At 54.6% G+C, this 11,555-nt stretch overlaps 6 protein-coding genes across 6 annotated transcripts; 2 read left to right on the top strand and 4 right to left on the bottom strand.

The window, feature by feature from the left end:
• Positions 1–185: 185 nt before the first annotated feature.
• Positions 186–3,338, top strand: BAUCODRAFT_122246 (glycoside hydrolase family 31 protein; the record flags this gene model as incomplete). Its single annotated transcript, XM_007678198.1, has 4 exons — positions 186–210; positions 267–2,729; positions 2,790–2,950; positions 3,006–3,338. The coding sequence occupies 4 exons, from the start codon at positions 186–188 to the stop codon at positions 3,336–3,338; spliced, it is 2,982 nt and encodes a 993-aa protein (XP_007676388.1).
• A 430-nt stretch (positions 3,339–3,768) lies between these two features.
• Positions 3,769–6,324, bottom strand: BAUCODRAFT_70204 (uncharacterized protein; the record flags this gene model as incomplete). Its single annotated transcript, XM_007678107.1, has 2 exons — positions 3,769–5,980; positions 6,044–6,324. The coding sequence occupies 2 exons, from the start codon at positions 6,322–6,324 to the stop codon at positions 3,769–3,771; spliced, it is 2,493 nt and encodes an 830-aa protein (XP_007676297.1).
• A 311-nt stretch (positions 6,325–6,635) lies between these two features.
• Positions 6,636–7,563, top strand: BAUCODRAFT_467052 (uncharacterized protein). The gene is made up of 3 exons (XM_007678197.1): positions 6,636–7,059; positions 7,130–7,179; positions 7,237–7,563. Exons 1-3 carry the CDS (start codon positions 6,933–6,935, stop codon positions 7,408–7,410), a joined length of 351 nt encoding a protein of 116 aa, XP_007676387.1. The 5' UTR covers positions 6,636–6,932; the 3' UTR covers positions 7,411–7,563.
• Positions 7,520–8,656, bottom strand: BAUCODRAFT_122243 (uncharacterized protein; the record flags this gene model as incomplete). Its single annotated transcript, XM_007678196.1, has 2 exons — positions 7,520–8,572; positions 8,627–8,656. 2 exons carry the CDS (start codon positions 8,654–8,656, stop codon positions 7,520–7,522), a joined length of 1,083 nt encoding a protein of 360 aa, XP_007676386.1.
• A 281-nt stretch (positions 8,657–8,937) lies between these two features.
• Positions 8,938–10,068, bottom strand: BAUCODRAFT_33560 (uncharacterized protein). Its single transcript, XM_007677844.1, has one exon. It carries the CDS (start codon positions 9,569–9,571, stop codon positions 9,155–9,157), a length of 417 nt encoding a protein of 138 aa, XP_007676034.1. The 5' UTR covers positions 9,572–10,068; the 3' UTR covers positions 8,938–9,154.
• A 160-nt stretch (positions 10,069–10,228) lies between these two features.
• BAUCODRAFT_33559 (uncharacterized protein) lies at positions 10,229–11,423 on the bottom strand. Its single transcript, XM_007677843.1, has 2 exons — positions 10,821–11,423; positions 10,229–10,755 (listed from the first exon to the last, which is right to left on the bottom strand). The coding sequence occupies exons 1-2, from the start codon at positions 11,245–11,247 to the stop codon at positions 10,460–10,462; spliced, it is 723 nt and encodes a 240-aa protein (XP_007676033.1). The 5' UTR covers positions 11,248–11,423; the 3' UTR covers positions 10,229–10,459.
• Positions 11,424–11,555: the final 132 nt, after the last annotated feature.

The raw sequence follows: 11,555 nt of genomic DNA, 5'->3' as shown, positions 1-11,555 counted from the left end.
AGAACTTGCAGACTCATGGAATGACGTGAAGGCTTAAATGCTGTTTGCGATCGATATAAGAGCCGTTCCAGCGACTCGACCTGCTGGCTGCTAATGGTACGGTCTGATCTCCGTGCATCTCATTGTTCGCCAACGCGCTAATCGAGCGCAATCAACCCAAGATGTTACTAACGACGGCGATATGCATGGCATTGTCCGCTGTGGTTGCAGGTACTTTGAGGCTGTAGCCTGTCAGCACACTGTCTTCTGGACTAACCTCTCTGCAGGTCAACAGCCTCAGTATCCGCCTGCATTCCCGCCTACTCCGATCTTGCCTTCGTCTATCAACTACGCGCCAAGTGTGATGCCGACTGTCATGGATCTCACTGCTCCGAACGCGCAGTCGATCTGTCCCGGCTACACGGCGTCTAATGTGCAGAACGGATCTTCCGGCTTAACCGCAGATTTGACGCTCGCCGGGCCTGCTTGCAATGCTTATGGAAACGATGTCCGCGACCTCACCTTGTCCGTTCAATACCAGAGTAAGGAACGTCTTTCTGTCAAGATCTTCCCGAAGTACCTTGTGCCCGGCAATCAATCTTTGTATATCCTGTCTCCAACACTTACACCGCAGCCAGCTCTGGAGCTGGGCGCCAGCAAGGCTAACAGTGACCTCGCGTTTACCTGGACCAATTCGCCAAGCTTCCAGTTCCAGGTCTCCCGAGTGAGTACCGGGGATGTCATTTTCAGCACGTATGGCAGCAAAATCGTATTCGAGGATCAATTCTTGGAGTTGGTCACTTCCATGGTGCCGAACTACAACATCTACGGTCTGGCGGAGAACCTTCGTGGCTTCCGCATTCCGAACAACTTCACGCAGACCTTCTGGAACGCATACAATCTCGAGAATGATCAGGAGTTAGATGTCAACGGCCACAGTGTTCATCCGGTGTATCTCGAGACACGGTATGGCAACAGCAGCAACAGTGAATCCCTCTCCCATGGTGTATACGCGCGGAACGCGCACGGTCAGGAATGGCTAATGCGCAACACAAGCATCACTTACCGCACCATAGGTGGCAGCTTCGACTTGTACTTTCTCTCCGGCTCGACTCCCAAAGAGGTTATTAGCCAGTATCAGACCGGTGTTGTGAACACACCGTATCTACCTGCATATTGGCACCTGGGCTTCCACCAAGTTCGCTGGTCGTACCAAAATTGGTCGAACTTGCAGGATGTTGTCGATGCATATGCTGCCCAAAACATTCAGCTTGAAGGCATCATGAACGATCTAGACTACTTGAAGATGAACCGAGACTTCACCAACAACCCTGGGCATTACGATGTAGCACCTGGGAAGGTCTTCCTGGATCAACTCCACGCGAACGGACAGTACTACATGCCTATTCTTGACCCGAACATCTACGTCCCGAACCCAGCAAACGCCTCTGACGCTTACCCGACCTACGATGCGGGCGCCGCCGTCAACGCGTATATACGCAACGGTAATGACAGCTTTTACATTGGAGTCGAGTGGCCAGGCTTCAGCGTCTTCCCAGACTTTATCGTTCCGCAAACGCAGCAATTCTGGACCCAGCAGATCCTTGCTTATCATCAAAACGTCTCCTTTGATGGCTTCTGGCTCGACGTCAACGATGCCGTGTCCTTCTGCACTGGCAGCTGTGGGCAGGGCCTTGTCGGAGAGAACCCCATACACGTGCCTTTTGCGCTCCCTGGCGATCCGAATACCAGCGTTGCTGTCGATTATCGCTATCCGGAGTTCTTCAACGTCACTAATGCAACCGAAGCAGCATCGGCAAGCTCAGCCCTGATGTCGCAGTCGCTCATGTATCCGACGCCATCTGCGACGCCTACTCCTACGGTGGGACGTACTGTTCCGACGCCAGGTGTGCGGAACCTCACATTCCCACCGTACGCCATCAACAACTTCCTTGCCGGCCACAGCTTGCTGAAACAAGTAATTGCGCCAAATGCGACCCACAACGATGGGCCGTACAACAGTACCGAGTACGAGCTGCACAATCTGTATGGTCACACCAGCGGCAATGCTACGTACAACGCTCTAAAGCAGGTCTATCCCGGCAAGAGACCATTCTTCATCAACCGATCAACATTCGCTGGAAGCGGCAACTTCACTGGTCACTGGGGAGGCGACACGAACTCCATGTGGGGCAATATGTACTTTGGCATTTCACAAGCGCTGCAATTCTCCATTGCCGGCATTCCGTACTTCGGAGTCGAGACTTGCGGCTTCAACGGCAATGCCGATATGGAGCTTTGCACCCGGTGGATGCAGCTGAGTGCCTGGTATCCGATGTATCGCAATCACAACAGCCGCAACACCATTGCACAGGAGGCCTACCGGTGGGCTACAACGGCAGAAGCTACCCGCCGTATCATGAATATCCGCTATAGCCTACTTCCATATACTTACACTCTCTTCCACCAAGCTAACGTCGCCGGCCAGACTGTACTACGCGCGCTACCGTGGGAGTTCCCGAACGATCCCTCACTGAAGGCGGTGGAGACGCAGTTCATGTCCGGCCCGGCTTTGCTGGTTACGCCAGTGCTAGCACCACTTGCCACGAGCGTGCAAGGTGTCTTCCCGGGGGTGGCCAACGGAACGATCTGGTATGACTGGTACACGCTGGAGAAGGTGAATGTCTCGGCAGGCGAGAATAAGACGCTTGATGCGCCACTTGAGCATCAACCGATCCATGTGCGCGGAGGTACGCATTCGTTTGTTGTCCCGGCATATAGCGTTGCTGATCATTTGGCGTTACTTGTAGGTTATATCATCCCCATGCAGAAAGCTGGAAACACCACAAAGACTTCTCGCCAAATGCCCTGGAGTCTGCTCGTAGCGCTCGACAGCAGCGGCAAGGCTAGCGGCGAGCTGTATCTCGACGACGGAATCAGCCTGATGCCAAACGCCACGAAGAACGTCGAGGTAAGCTTTGTGTTTAGATTCACTCGGAAGCCGCCTCAACTGACGTGACGAACAGCTCGCCTTCGCTAACAACGTGCTCAACATCACCGTTTCCGGCAACTACAACGACAATCTGCCCTTGGCAAATGTGACCATCGCCGGCGTCTCGTCGTGTCCACACAATGTTTCTACAGGTTCTACGGGATCCTCCGGACGAGCCGGCTGGTCAGGTTGGTCGTGGCCTTCCTCATGGCGGTCGTCGCCTTCATCATGGTGGTCAGCACCGTCTCACGGCCAGACGGGTGTTGTCACTTGCAACAGCACCAGCAAGGTCGTTTACATCACCAACCTCCAGCAGGCGACTAGCAACGGTATTTGGACCAGCAACTCCATGCTAGTTGTGCAGTAGCGCTGCTTAAGGGTTGGGAAGGGTATGGCATCTGCAGGCTAGCCTGCGGAGATTCTATGGTAGATTCTCCACCAAGAGCCACACTGTGTAACAACAGACTGTAACACATCATTCCTACCACGAACTCCGCACTCCTAACTTTGTTGAAAGTATAGTCGGCGCTTTCAACATGTTCCTGTGCACGCCATGTGCAGGCCGTCCTATGCCTGCCCCGACATTCTTTCCGACTGTAGTACGTATGAACCATTGCTATCATTCATCATCTTGACACAAGTCATGAGCAAGGGCTGTAGGTCGAAGCAGAAATACAATGCATCGCTGAGTGGTATCATCCCAAATCTATCCTACAAAATGCGACAACAGTCAGTCCTAACCAAAGAACGCTCTCAGCCCAGTCCACCTGTTCTGCCTCCCTCTCCACCAATGACACTCAATACTCGCTAACCAGAATCTTCTTCAACCCAGCGCTCTCCTTCTCATACCCCTCGATCTTCCCCTGACACGCCTCGATCTTCCCCAACAACCACTGCACCCTCCCCCTCAGCTCGCCCGGCTGCTTCGGCAGCTCGCCCAATAAATGCAACTCCCGCTCATACCCGTCAATCGACTTATTCTCGTTGCCAATACTCTCCCCCAAGACCGCCAGGTCCATCTTCGCCGCCAGCACCTTATCATCCACCAACCGTTGAAACGCGGGCCGATACACCGGTTTACCGGGCCCAATACTGCACGGTCGCCCATTAAGCGACTGCACGGTGATGAGCTCCGCTTGCTCCAGCGCCGCCAACGCTCGATCGCCGGCGGATTTGTACGCATCCAGGAGTAACATCTCGTTGTAGCGTAGTGTTTCGCTCGCGGCGAGACTGCGGATCAACGTCCAGGCTTGCGGGATACTCCATTCCCGCGTTTCCCCGCTGCTGCCGCTGCCGCCGCCGGAGAGAAGGTACATTTTCAGAATCTCGCTGGCGGATTGCTCGATGATTTCGTGGACGGCTTTTGTAGGTGTCTCACCGGCTTTGATGCGACGGGCGAGGAACTCAAGGTCCGTTAATCGACCGCCTAGAAGTGGGATGACGTGGTCGAGCTCGGCCAGGTCCTTGCGTTTCTGGCTCGGGGTGAGTTTGCGCGCTTCGTCAGATTCGTCTTGCGTGGGTCGGTCTTCGGCTTTGTCGAAATCGAGATGGTGGATTACGTAGCGTTTTGCCGTTTCGAGCGAGCAGTCACGGAGTGTGATCTGACGGAAAACGCGGTCCGGTAGGGCGCGGCCAAGGGACTTGCTGTAGGAAAGGTCGTTGGTGAGGAAGATGACGTGGGCGACATTGGTGGTGGTCAGGCGGGCGGCCCATTCGGCGAGTTTGTCGTACACAAGCCCGGCGCCTGCGTCGGAGGATTTGTGGAGGAAGTTGTCGATGACTACAACAGGACGCCGTTCAGGGTGGGCTTCGAGATACTCGTCGTCGCTTAGATTGGCGTCTTTGTCGTCCTTCTTGCGTCCTTCGAGCGCGATGCTTTTCAGCGCCACGGCGGTACTGTTCCAGATCTTCGACAATTGCGTGTCAAGTGTCTCCGAGAAGCCGGCCTTGACACCCGTCAGGCCTTGCGCAGCCAGATCTAGCATCCCATTCAAGCTGTTCATCCACGAGAACACGGGCCAATATCCAACCTGCGACGCTGCGGCCGCGATAGTGGGGCCGTCGCCGCGGGCTTCCTGGACCGGTTTACAGTCGACTACGAGCACGCGATGGGCCGCCTGCTTGCGCTGCAGTGCGTGGTCGATGACGAGTTCTCTTTTACCGCTTCCGCGCGGGCCCTGGACTACGATGAATGTATCAGCCGTCTCCATGAGCCACGACTGGATCTGCTCGATGTCGGCCTTGCGGTCGTCCCACACCACCTGCATGCCTGCTTCGCTCTCATCAACACCATGGCGCAGCTCTCTAACCTTCTTAAGGAGATCCTCGCTTTGCGTCTTGAACCAGCGGAAGATGACATTGTCCTCAATATGGAATGAATGCGTGATATGCGCCTTGATACTGAGCGTCCTAATAGGGTCGAAGATGGTGACCGAGATACCAGCAACCAGAGCGACGACGATCGGAAAGACAATCCTAGGGTGATTCGTAATCCAGTCCCATATCCAGCCTCCTTGCCGCCGCTTCTCGTACGTTATGCGAAAGATGGTGCCAAGCTTGCCGCCTCCCTGGGGCTCAGGAACAGTAAAACCATGAAGACAGTTCTTAGCCATGATCGCTTTACCAACTTGTGAATAGTCCAGATAGGCAAACCGTGGCATGATCTTCGAATCGGATGGCTGCACCACAATATCCGCAAGCTTGCCATAAGGCCGGAAGAAGGCGTACAGCTGCTCTTGGTTGAGCTCTGCGACTTCTGCGCCGGGGGCCGTAGGCAGGAACTCCACTTTCAGCCGTTTCGACGGAAGGCGGAAAAGGTCTTCGACCCATGGCTTTCCCACCACGAGCCCTGCCCTTACGGGGTCGAAGGGGTTCCACCAAGGCCTGGTAGGATGCGCTCGGAGATACTGCCGCACGGCTTCCGCAACAGTCGCGGGATCATCCTGTTCTTGGTGTTGGAACTTGAGAAAAGCGCCAGCTTCCCGTAACCGTGGCAGGATCTCAACGACACTGACTTTGCCAAGACCGAGCTTGCTATCCTTGACGGCATCGTCGAGGACCTTCGTGGGTGACAGTGCGCCGACACGCATCCACTTGTCGGCGTCCTGGAGGATTGACGACTTGTTCGAGCGTAGTACGAAGGGTAGAAGTCTCATAAAGGGTATGCTGAGGGGGAGAAGGTTGTTGAAGAAGAGGATCCCTTCGTTTGGGGTTGTGGCAATATGCCCGGATTCATTCTCGCCAGCCTCTGCCGTTGCATGGCGGACCTGGCGAAGACGGCTCCGTTGGTGCAACCGTGGAACGGGCAGTGACCGCAAGCATGGTCGTTGGAGTAGCAAGCGGCGTTGCAGCATGATTGATGCTGCACCTAGAACGGCGCGTTTATTGCAAGTACATATTACTGCTGCCTTATCCAATCCATTACATGGCTGTCAGCTTGCATGCCAGAGATCTTCTATATTCGATGTTCGTGATAGAATATGGTAAATACGTGAGAGTCACTAAGAGGTCCAGTTCATGTGACGTGGAGCATGCTGTGGCGCATACGGTTAGAGCACAGGCTGCGCCACACCAGATTAACCGCTGTGCACGGCATCTGCAATGGTGTGGCGGGACTTTATCTTTGCTTCCTGTACTAAACACCAGACGCTCCATAGACTGACGTCCTATCCAACTCGGACGGCTTCAGGCGTAGTGATATAATGGCATGACCCAACACTAATGGCAACGCGTTACGGTATCCCACCGCCCTCATGGCCGTGGATCAAGATTCTGCCGCGCTGATTGCCGCTCGCTCGATCCATCCTCACCAGGAAGCCGGTGTCGGTGCTGCTCAAAGTAATATACATGATAGCTGAATGGTAGACAACACCAGCCAGTCCGCTCCTGTTACCGAGAGATAGTAGTGTTTGTCTTCCTCTTGCTTTGCATAGTGAGCCACCATCAGAGCACTCCACTCAAGATGCCCCAAGGACCCTACAAACTCGTAACAGTCAACAACGCACCCGAGCGTGCATACCGTCTGGTCGGTCGGATAGTGGAAGACGTCAAGGACAAATACACCATCATACATGCCGGCAATGCCGAGAGTGAGCCCTAACTGATTCTTACGGTCCTACTGCCTCTGCCTTGATCACTGACTCGACTTCATCGGCAAAGGTCCCGAAGCAGCAAAAAGTGTGTTCGAGCAGATCAAACCGGATATAGTTGTGCGTTCACGCCCCAAGACACCTGCTCTGTATATGTCATGCTGACATAGCGAATAGTTCACAGCCTCAATGTGGTCACCCGAACAGAGCTCCAAAGTCCTAGCAGAGGCAAAGGCAGTGAATCCCAATTGCAAGACCTTGGCGTTACCGCAGGGCCTGCAAGTCCAGCAGGGACCTGATGCAGTCGTGGAGTTTATCAAGGAGCAAATACCGGGGCTAATTGGGAGCTGAGCAACCATCAAACGCGACTCCGGTTTGACCGCTGTGTGTCTGAGAGGCATTCTTGGCGCAGGAATTGTGCAACCCAAGAAAAGAGTCTGATGTTCGATGTTGCCAGCTACTATCGCGCCAGCTCCATCTGCCGCAATGGCACGTCCGGCACATACTCGTACTCGATACCCATCTTCGGACCCTTGGACGGCTTCTTCCGCGCCTTGGGTGGTGGAGCGCTCGGCCGTTTCCGCTTGAGACTGTCCAGCTTCTTTTTCAGCGCTGCATCTTCTCCCTCCGCATCCTCCTCAGCATCTTCTTCTTCTTCTTCTTCTTCTTCTTCTTCTTCACTACCGTCGTCATCCTCATCACCAGCTTCCTCCTCATCCCCACTCCGCCCGCCCAACCAATCATCAAACTCCTCCATATCGCCCGCCTCATCGTCCGACTCATCAATATCACTCACATATTCCACCTCCGCCTCTGCCTCCCCTGGCACCCGCTCAGTCTCGTACTCCTTCTCATACTCCTCCTCAAGCACGCCATCATCGACCTCCACATCCCTCTCCCCCTCCCCTCCCCTCTCCATCTCCGCCATAACCCTCTCCCAAACCCTCTCCTCCACATTCAGCGGTCGATCCCCATAAGCGCCACTCCTCAACCGCTCAACCAACTCCCTCTCGATCGCCCTCTCGATCTTCGCCGCGGCCTCCGCCTTGCGCTCCCTCACCTCCTCCCTCCGTCTAACCTTCGGCGCAAGCCGACTCACCAACTTCTCCCCCAACCTCTCCTCCTCCCTCGCCAACCTCTGCGCTCGCACTCTCACTTGCGTAAGTCGTGTAAGTCGCTGTTTACACTTATGCATCAAGAACCTTGGCCAATACACTAATCTTTCATCCACTTGTTGTAGCGCTTTAGTGTAATTGCTACTCAGCCTCACCTTCTCCCACATTCGCGACGGTAAGTGACAGCGCTCGACCGTCTTGATGTAGAGGTACAGCCGTTGCGTGGCCGGGTCGGAGCGCACGGTGGCGTATTGGGAGTTAGCGAGGGGGCAGGATTGACGGTTGCAAAGGCCGGTGACGTTGTGTTCGTTGCGGCAGAAGTTGGATTTGGTCGAGGTTTGGACGGTGGAGGCATTGCCGGGGAGTTTGAGTTTGAAGGAGCAGAATTGTTGGTTTATCTGAGATGTTTGTTAGAGAGGGACTTTTGTGTGGGAGTAGGGTGCGTTGCGTACGATGTGCCAGACGATCTCATCGGAGGCCATGTTGGGTAATTTGGAGAGGGTTCGTGCGCTCTTCAGCGTCGGCGCTGGTGGTGGCGGCGGCGGCGAATGTTGAGCTGGGTTGTCGTGTGCTGCACCAAAAACTTGTGCACCACATCTGCTTCGCGGAACCGATCCGCCTTCTGGAGTCCCTGCCGAGAGCCGAGCCGAGCAACCGGCAGGCTAGTTTACCTTATATTGGTGTACATTTGCGTCAGAATTGCTGCTTAACTTATGCCTCAATGTCTCAAGGTCTCGAGATTCTCGAGCTCAGAAGGAGAGGTGTTCTGACATTATGAGAGACTAAGCAATAACAACACCATTGACTATGGCAGGAGGCCATACGGCTACCGCGTAACCTCTGAAACCTCCAACAGCCAAGGCTTGCAAAGTCTCCCTCTCAACATGCATCATCCTCTCCCGCGCAACATCTACAGTCGTCTTCATCGTTACACCATGTTGGACCTTCTGCACCGCTGAAGTCTCCGCATAGGTATAGACTCAGATCCAGCCCCAGCTAATCTCCACGGCAGTGCCTCCAGGCATGCCAGCCCACGCGCCACCGGGCGCAACACTCTTCTTCCCCGTCCCCATAAGCCAGAAACAATCTTGAGCCACCGTGCCCGCTCCATAGTTACTCATCATATACTGATGCCCAAAGTCTTCGTGCATTTCTCGTCCATTGCATGGGACCTCAGGGACAAGGTAGTAGCAGTAGCCTCGTTGCCTGTCGGAGGTTGCTGCGGAAGAATTGGCGGCGGGAGGAGGTGCAGGGGTACTGAAGCAGAGCGATAGCCCGCATGTTAGGATCGCAACCGTGACTTGGGACGCCGCAGGGAGCTCGTGTATATTGACAGGCAGTTTTTCGCCGTCAACGTGGGCGTAGCGCCAGTAGCGGGAGACACCACGCTCGACCATGAGGCGATTCAGTCCGGCGTTGTGCGCTGCGCGGACCGCGGGGAATTCTACCTTTGGGCAAGGAGTGATGGCAACGGGGGCGGCGAGGGGAAGTGGGAGTGGATGGAACTATGCGGTCGTTGGCTACTCTTGCAATCTGCGTTCCAAGTGGGGTGGGGAGGAGGTGGATTTCGGCGGACGAAGAGGACGGGAGTGGCTTCCTGCGAACCTGGCTGCTCATGTTTATTGCAGTGCTTGCACGACGAGCTGAGTCCGGTACCAAAATGCAAGGTTAGAATTTTGGCAAATTCTGGAGGGAGGCAGTCAATACGAGACCGTTATAGACATAGCTATGTTGAGAACTCCAAAGACATAATCGATCTGAAGGGCATAATTGAAGCCTAGCGTCAGTGGGCTTGCAGAACCGCAGGACCCAGGTCTCCATGTAGGCTTGGCCAGATCCGTGATTGGAGTAGGCATATGTGGTCGTGCAGATAAGCTAGACCAAGAGTCAGACAAGGCAAACAAGCCATGCTGCAGTAGTGGTGTGATGGGAGCCTCGCGCCAGCTCGGCATATCGAACATGGTAGGGGTGGACAGCGAGCAAATAAGGCTGCGCAGGTGGTGGCGCTGGAAGCCCGGCCCAGAACATTGAAGTTGAGTGGCTGCAGTTAGTGCGGACAGCCCGAATCTGATTGTATACAATGCACGATTCTGAGTCGGTGTAGGTGATTTGACCATTTCACCTCCTCCTGCCTATTGACGGAAGAGCTTGTTGTATGGATTTCCGCCCGCTGAATCCAAGTCTTACGCGATTCGAAATGCTCTCGCGTACAACGAGTACAATCGTTATACCAAGCCTTATTCCTGCGGGTGGTCAAAGCAAATAGCATAACACTTGCGACGCCATCAATCTTTACTAGCAGAAAGCGCCTGGAACGTCGTCCTAAATATCCCGTCCGTGCCCTGCATAACACCAGCGACAGTCTGACCATCAGGCGCCGTCGCAAAGTCAATCAAGGCAAAGCTACTTAACAACGCCCCGCCAACAGCCTGTCCCACTCCATACTGACCAGTACCTACCCGCCACCTACTCAGACTAGGTGTGACTCCGAATACAGCGTCAGGAGTGGAAGGCCAGCTGGCCATCGGCACGATCACGCCTGTGGTGAGATCCTTCTTTCCATATCCAAGCCAGATGTACGCTATCATGGTAAGTGAGCGGTGCCACTTCCACCTTCACACACACAATCAGGAGCGATGAACTCACAGTTCTTGTCGCCATCATACGGCTTCATCTCAATACCAAACGCACCATCCCTGACCCCATCATCCGGCTCCCGATCATACATCTCCGGCTTCCCAGCGTCATCCAAATCACACTTCGCTCTGGAGCCCGGGTCATCGTCGGTGGCAAGGAAGACCTCGATGTCATCGGTCTGTGTCACTACCACGCCGGCTGCAAGCTTCTTGCCGGACAGCGTACCGCAGACTGCATGATGGTGTGCTGGTAGATCAACTTGCAGCATGCCATTCACAGGTATGGCAGAACTCTTGATCCATGGTAGTGAGAAAGCGGCAACGGGCGTAGTGGTATTCGTGTCCGTGAAGAGGGCCACCTCCGGCGGTTCGTGAAGAATGACATATTCTTGCATCGTACCGCTCCTGTTGGCGATTTGGATCTGGTAGGTCGCCATGGTCACAACTAAGGACGTACCATAATTGCACGTGAGAAGCTTTAGCTAAAAGTAACCAACGCAGTCCTGAGATAGTGTTCAATGTATGATAGGCTTACCATCCACCCCAGCAGAGGTGGCGTGATGTGCAGCCATGAAAGTAGCTACCGTGCCGAGATGGGAGTGTCTTCAGCCAGCCACATCTCCTGCACCCCAAGGAAGCCACTTTGTCCATGCAAGCCAGAGTCTTGGCAAATCTGTAGGGACCTTGAAACCCCTCATGCGCCGACAACACGACGATCAGTATGTTGCATCTATACAGGTTTTAC

The sequence above is a fragment of the Baudoinia panamericana genome, assembly GCF_000338955.1.
Source record: "Baudoinia panamericana UAMH 10762 unplaced genomic scaffold BAUCOscaffold_6, whole genome shotgun sequence".
Taxonomy (NCBI): domain Eukaryota; kingdom Fungi; phylum Ascomycota; class Dothideomycetes; order Mycosphaerellales; family Teratosphaeriaceae; genus Baudoinia; species Baudoinia panamericana.
Note: the sequence above shows the minus strand (reverse complement) of the source record. Positions and strands in the feature narration are given on the sequence as shown.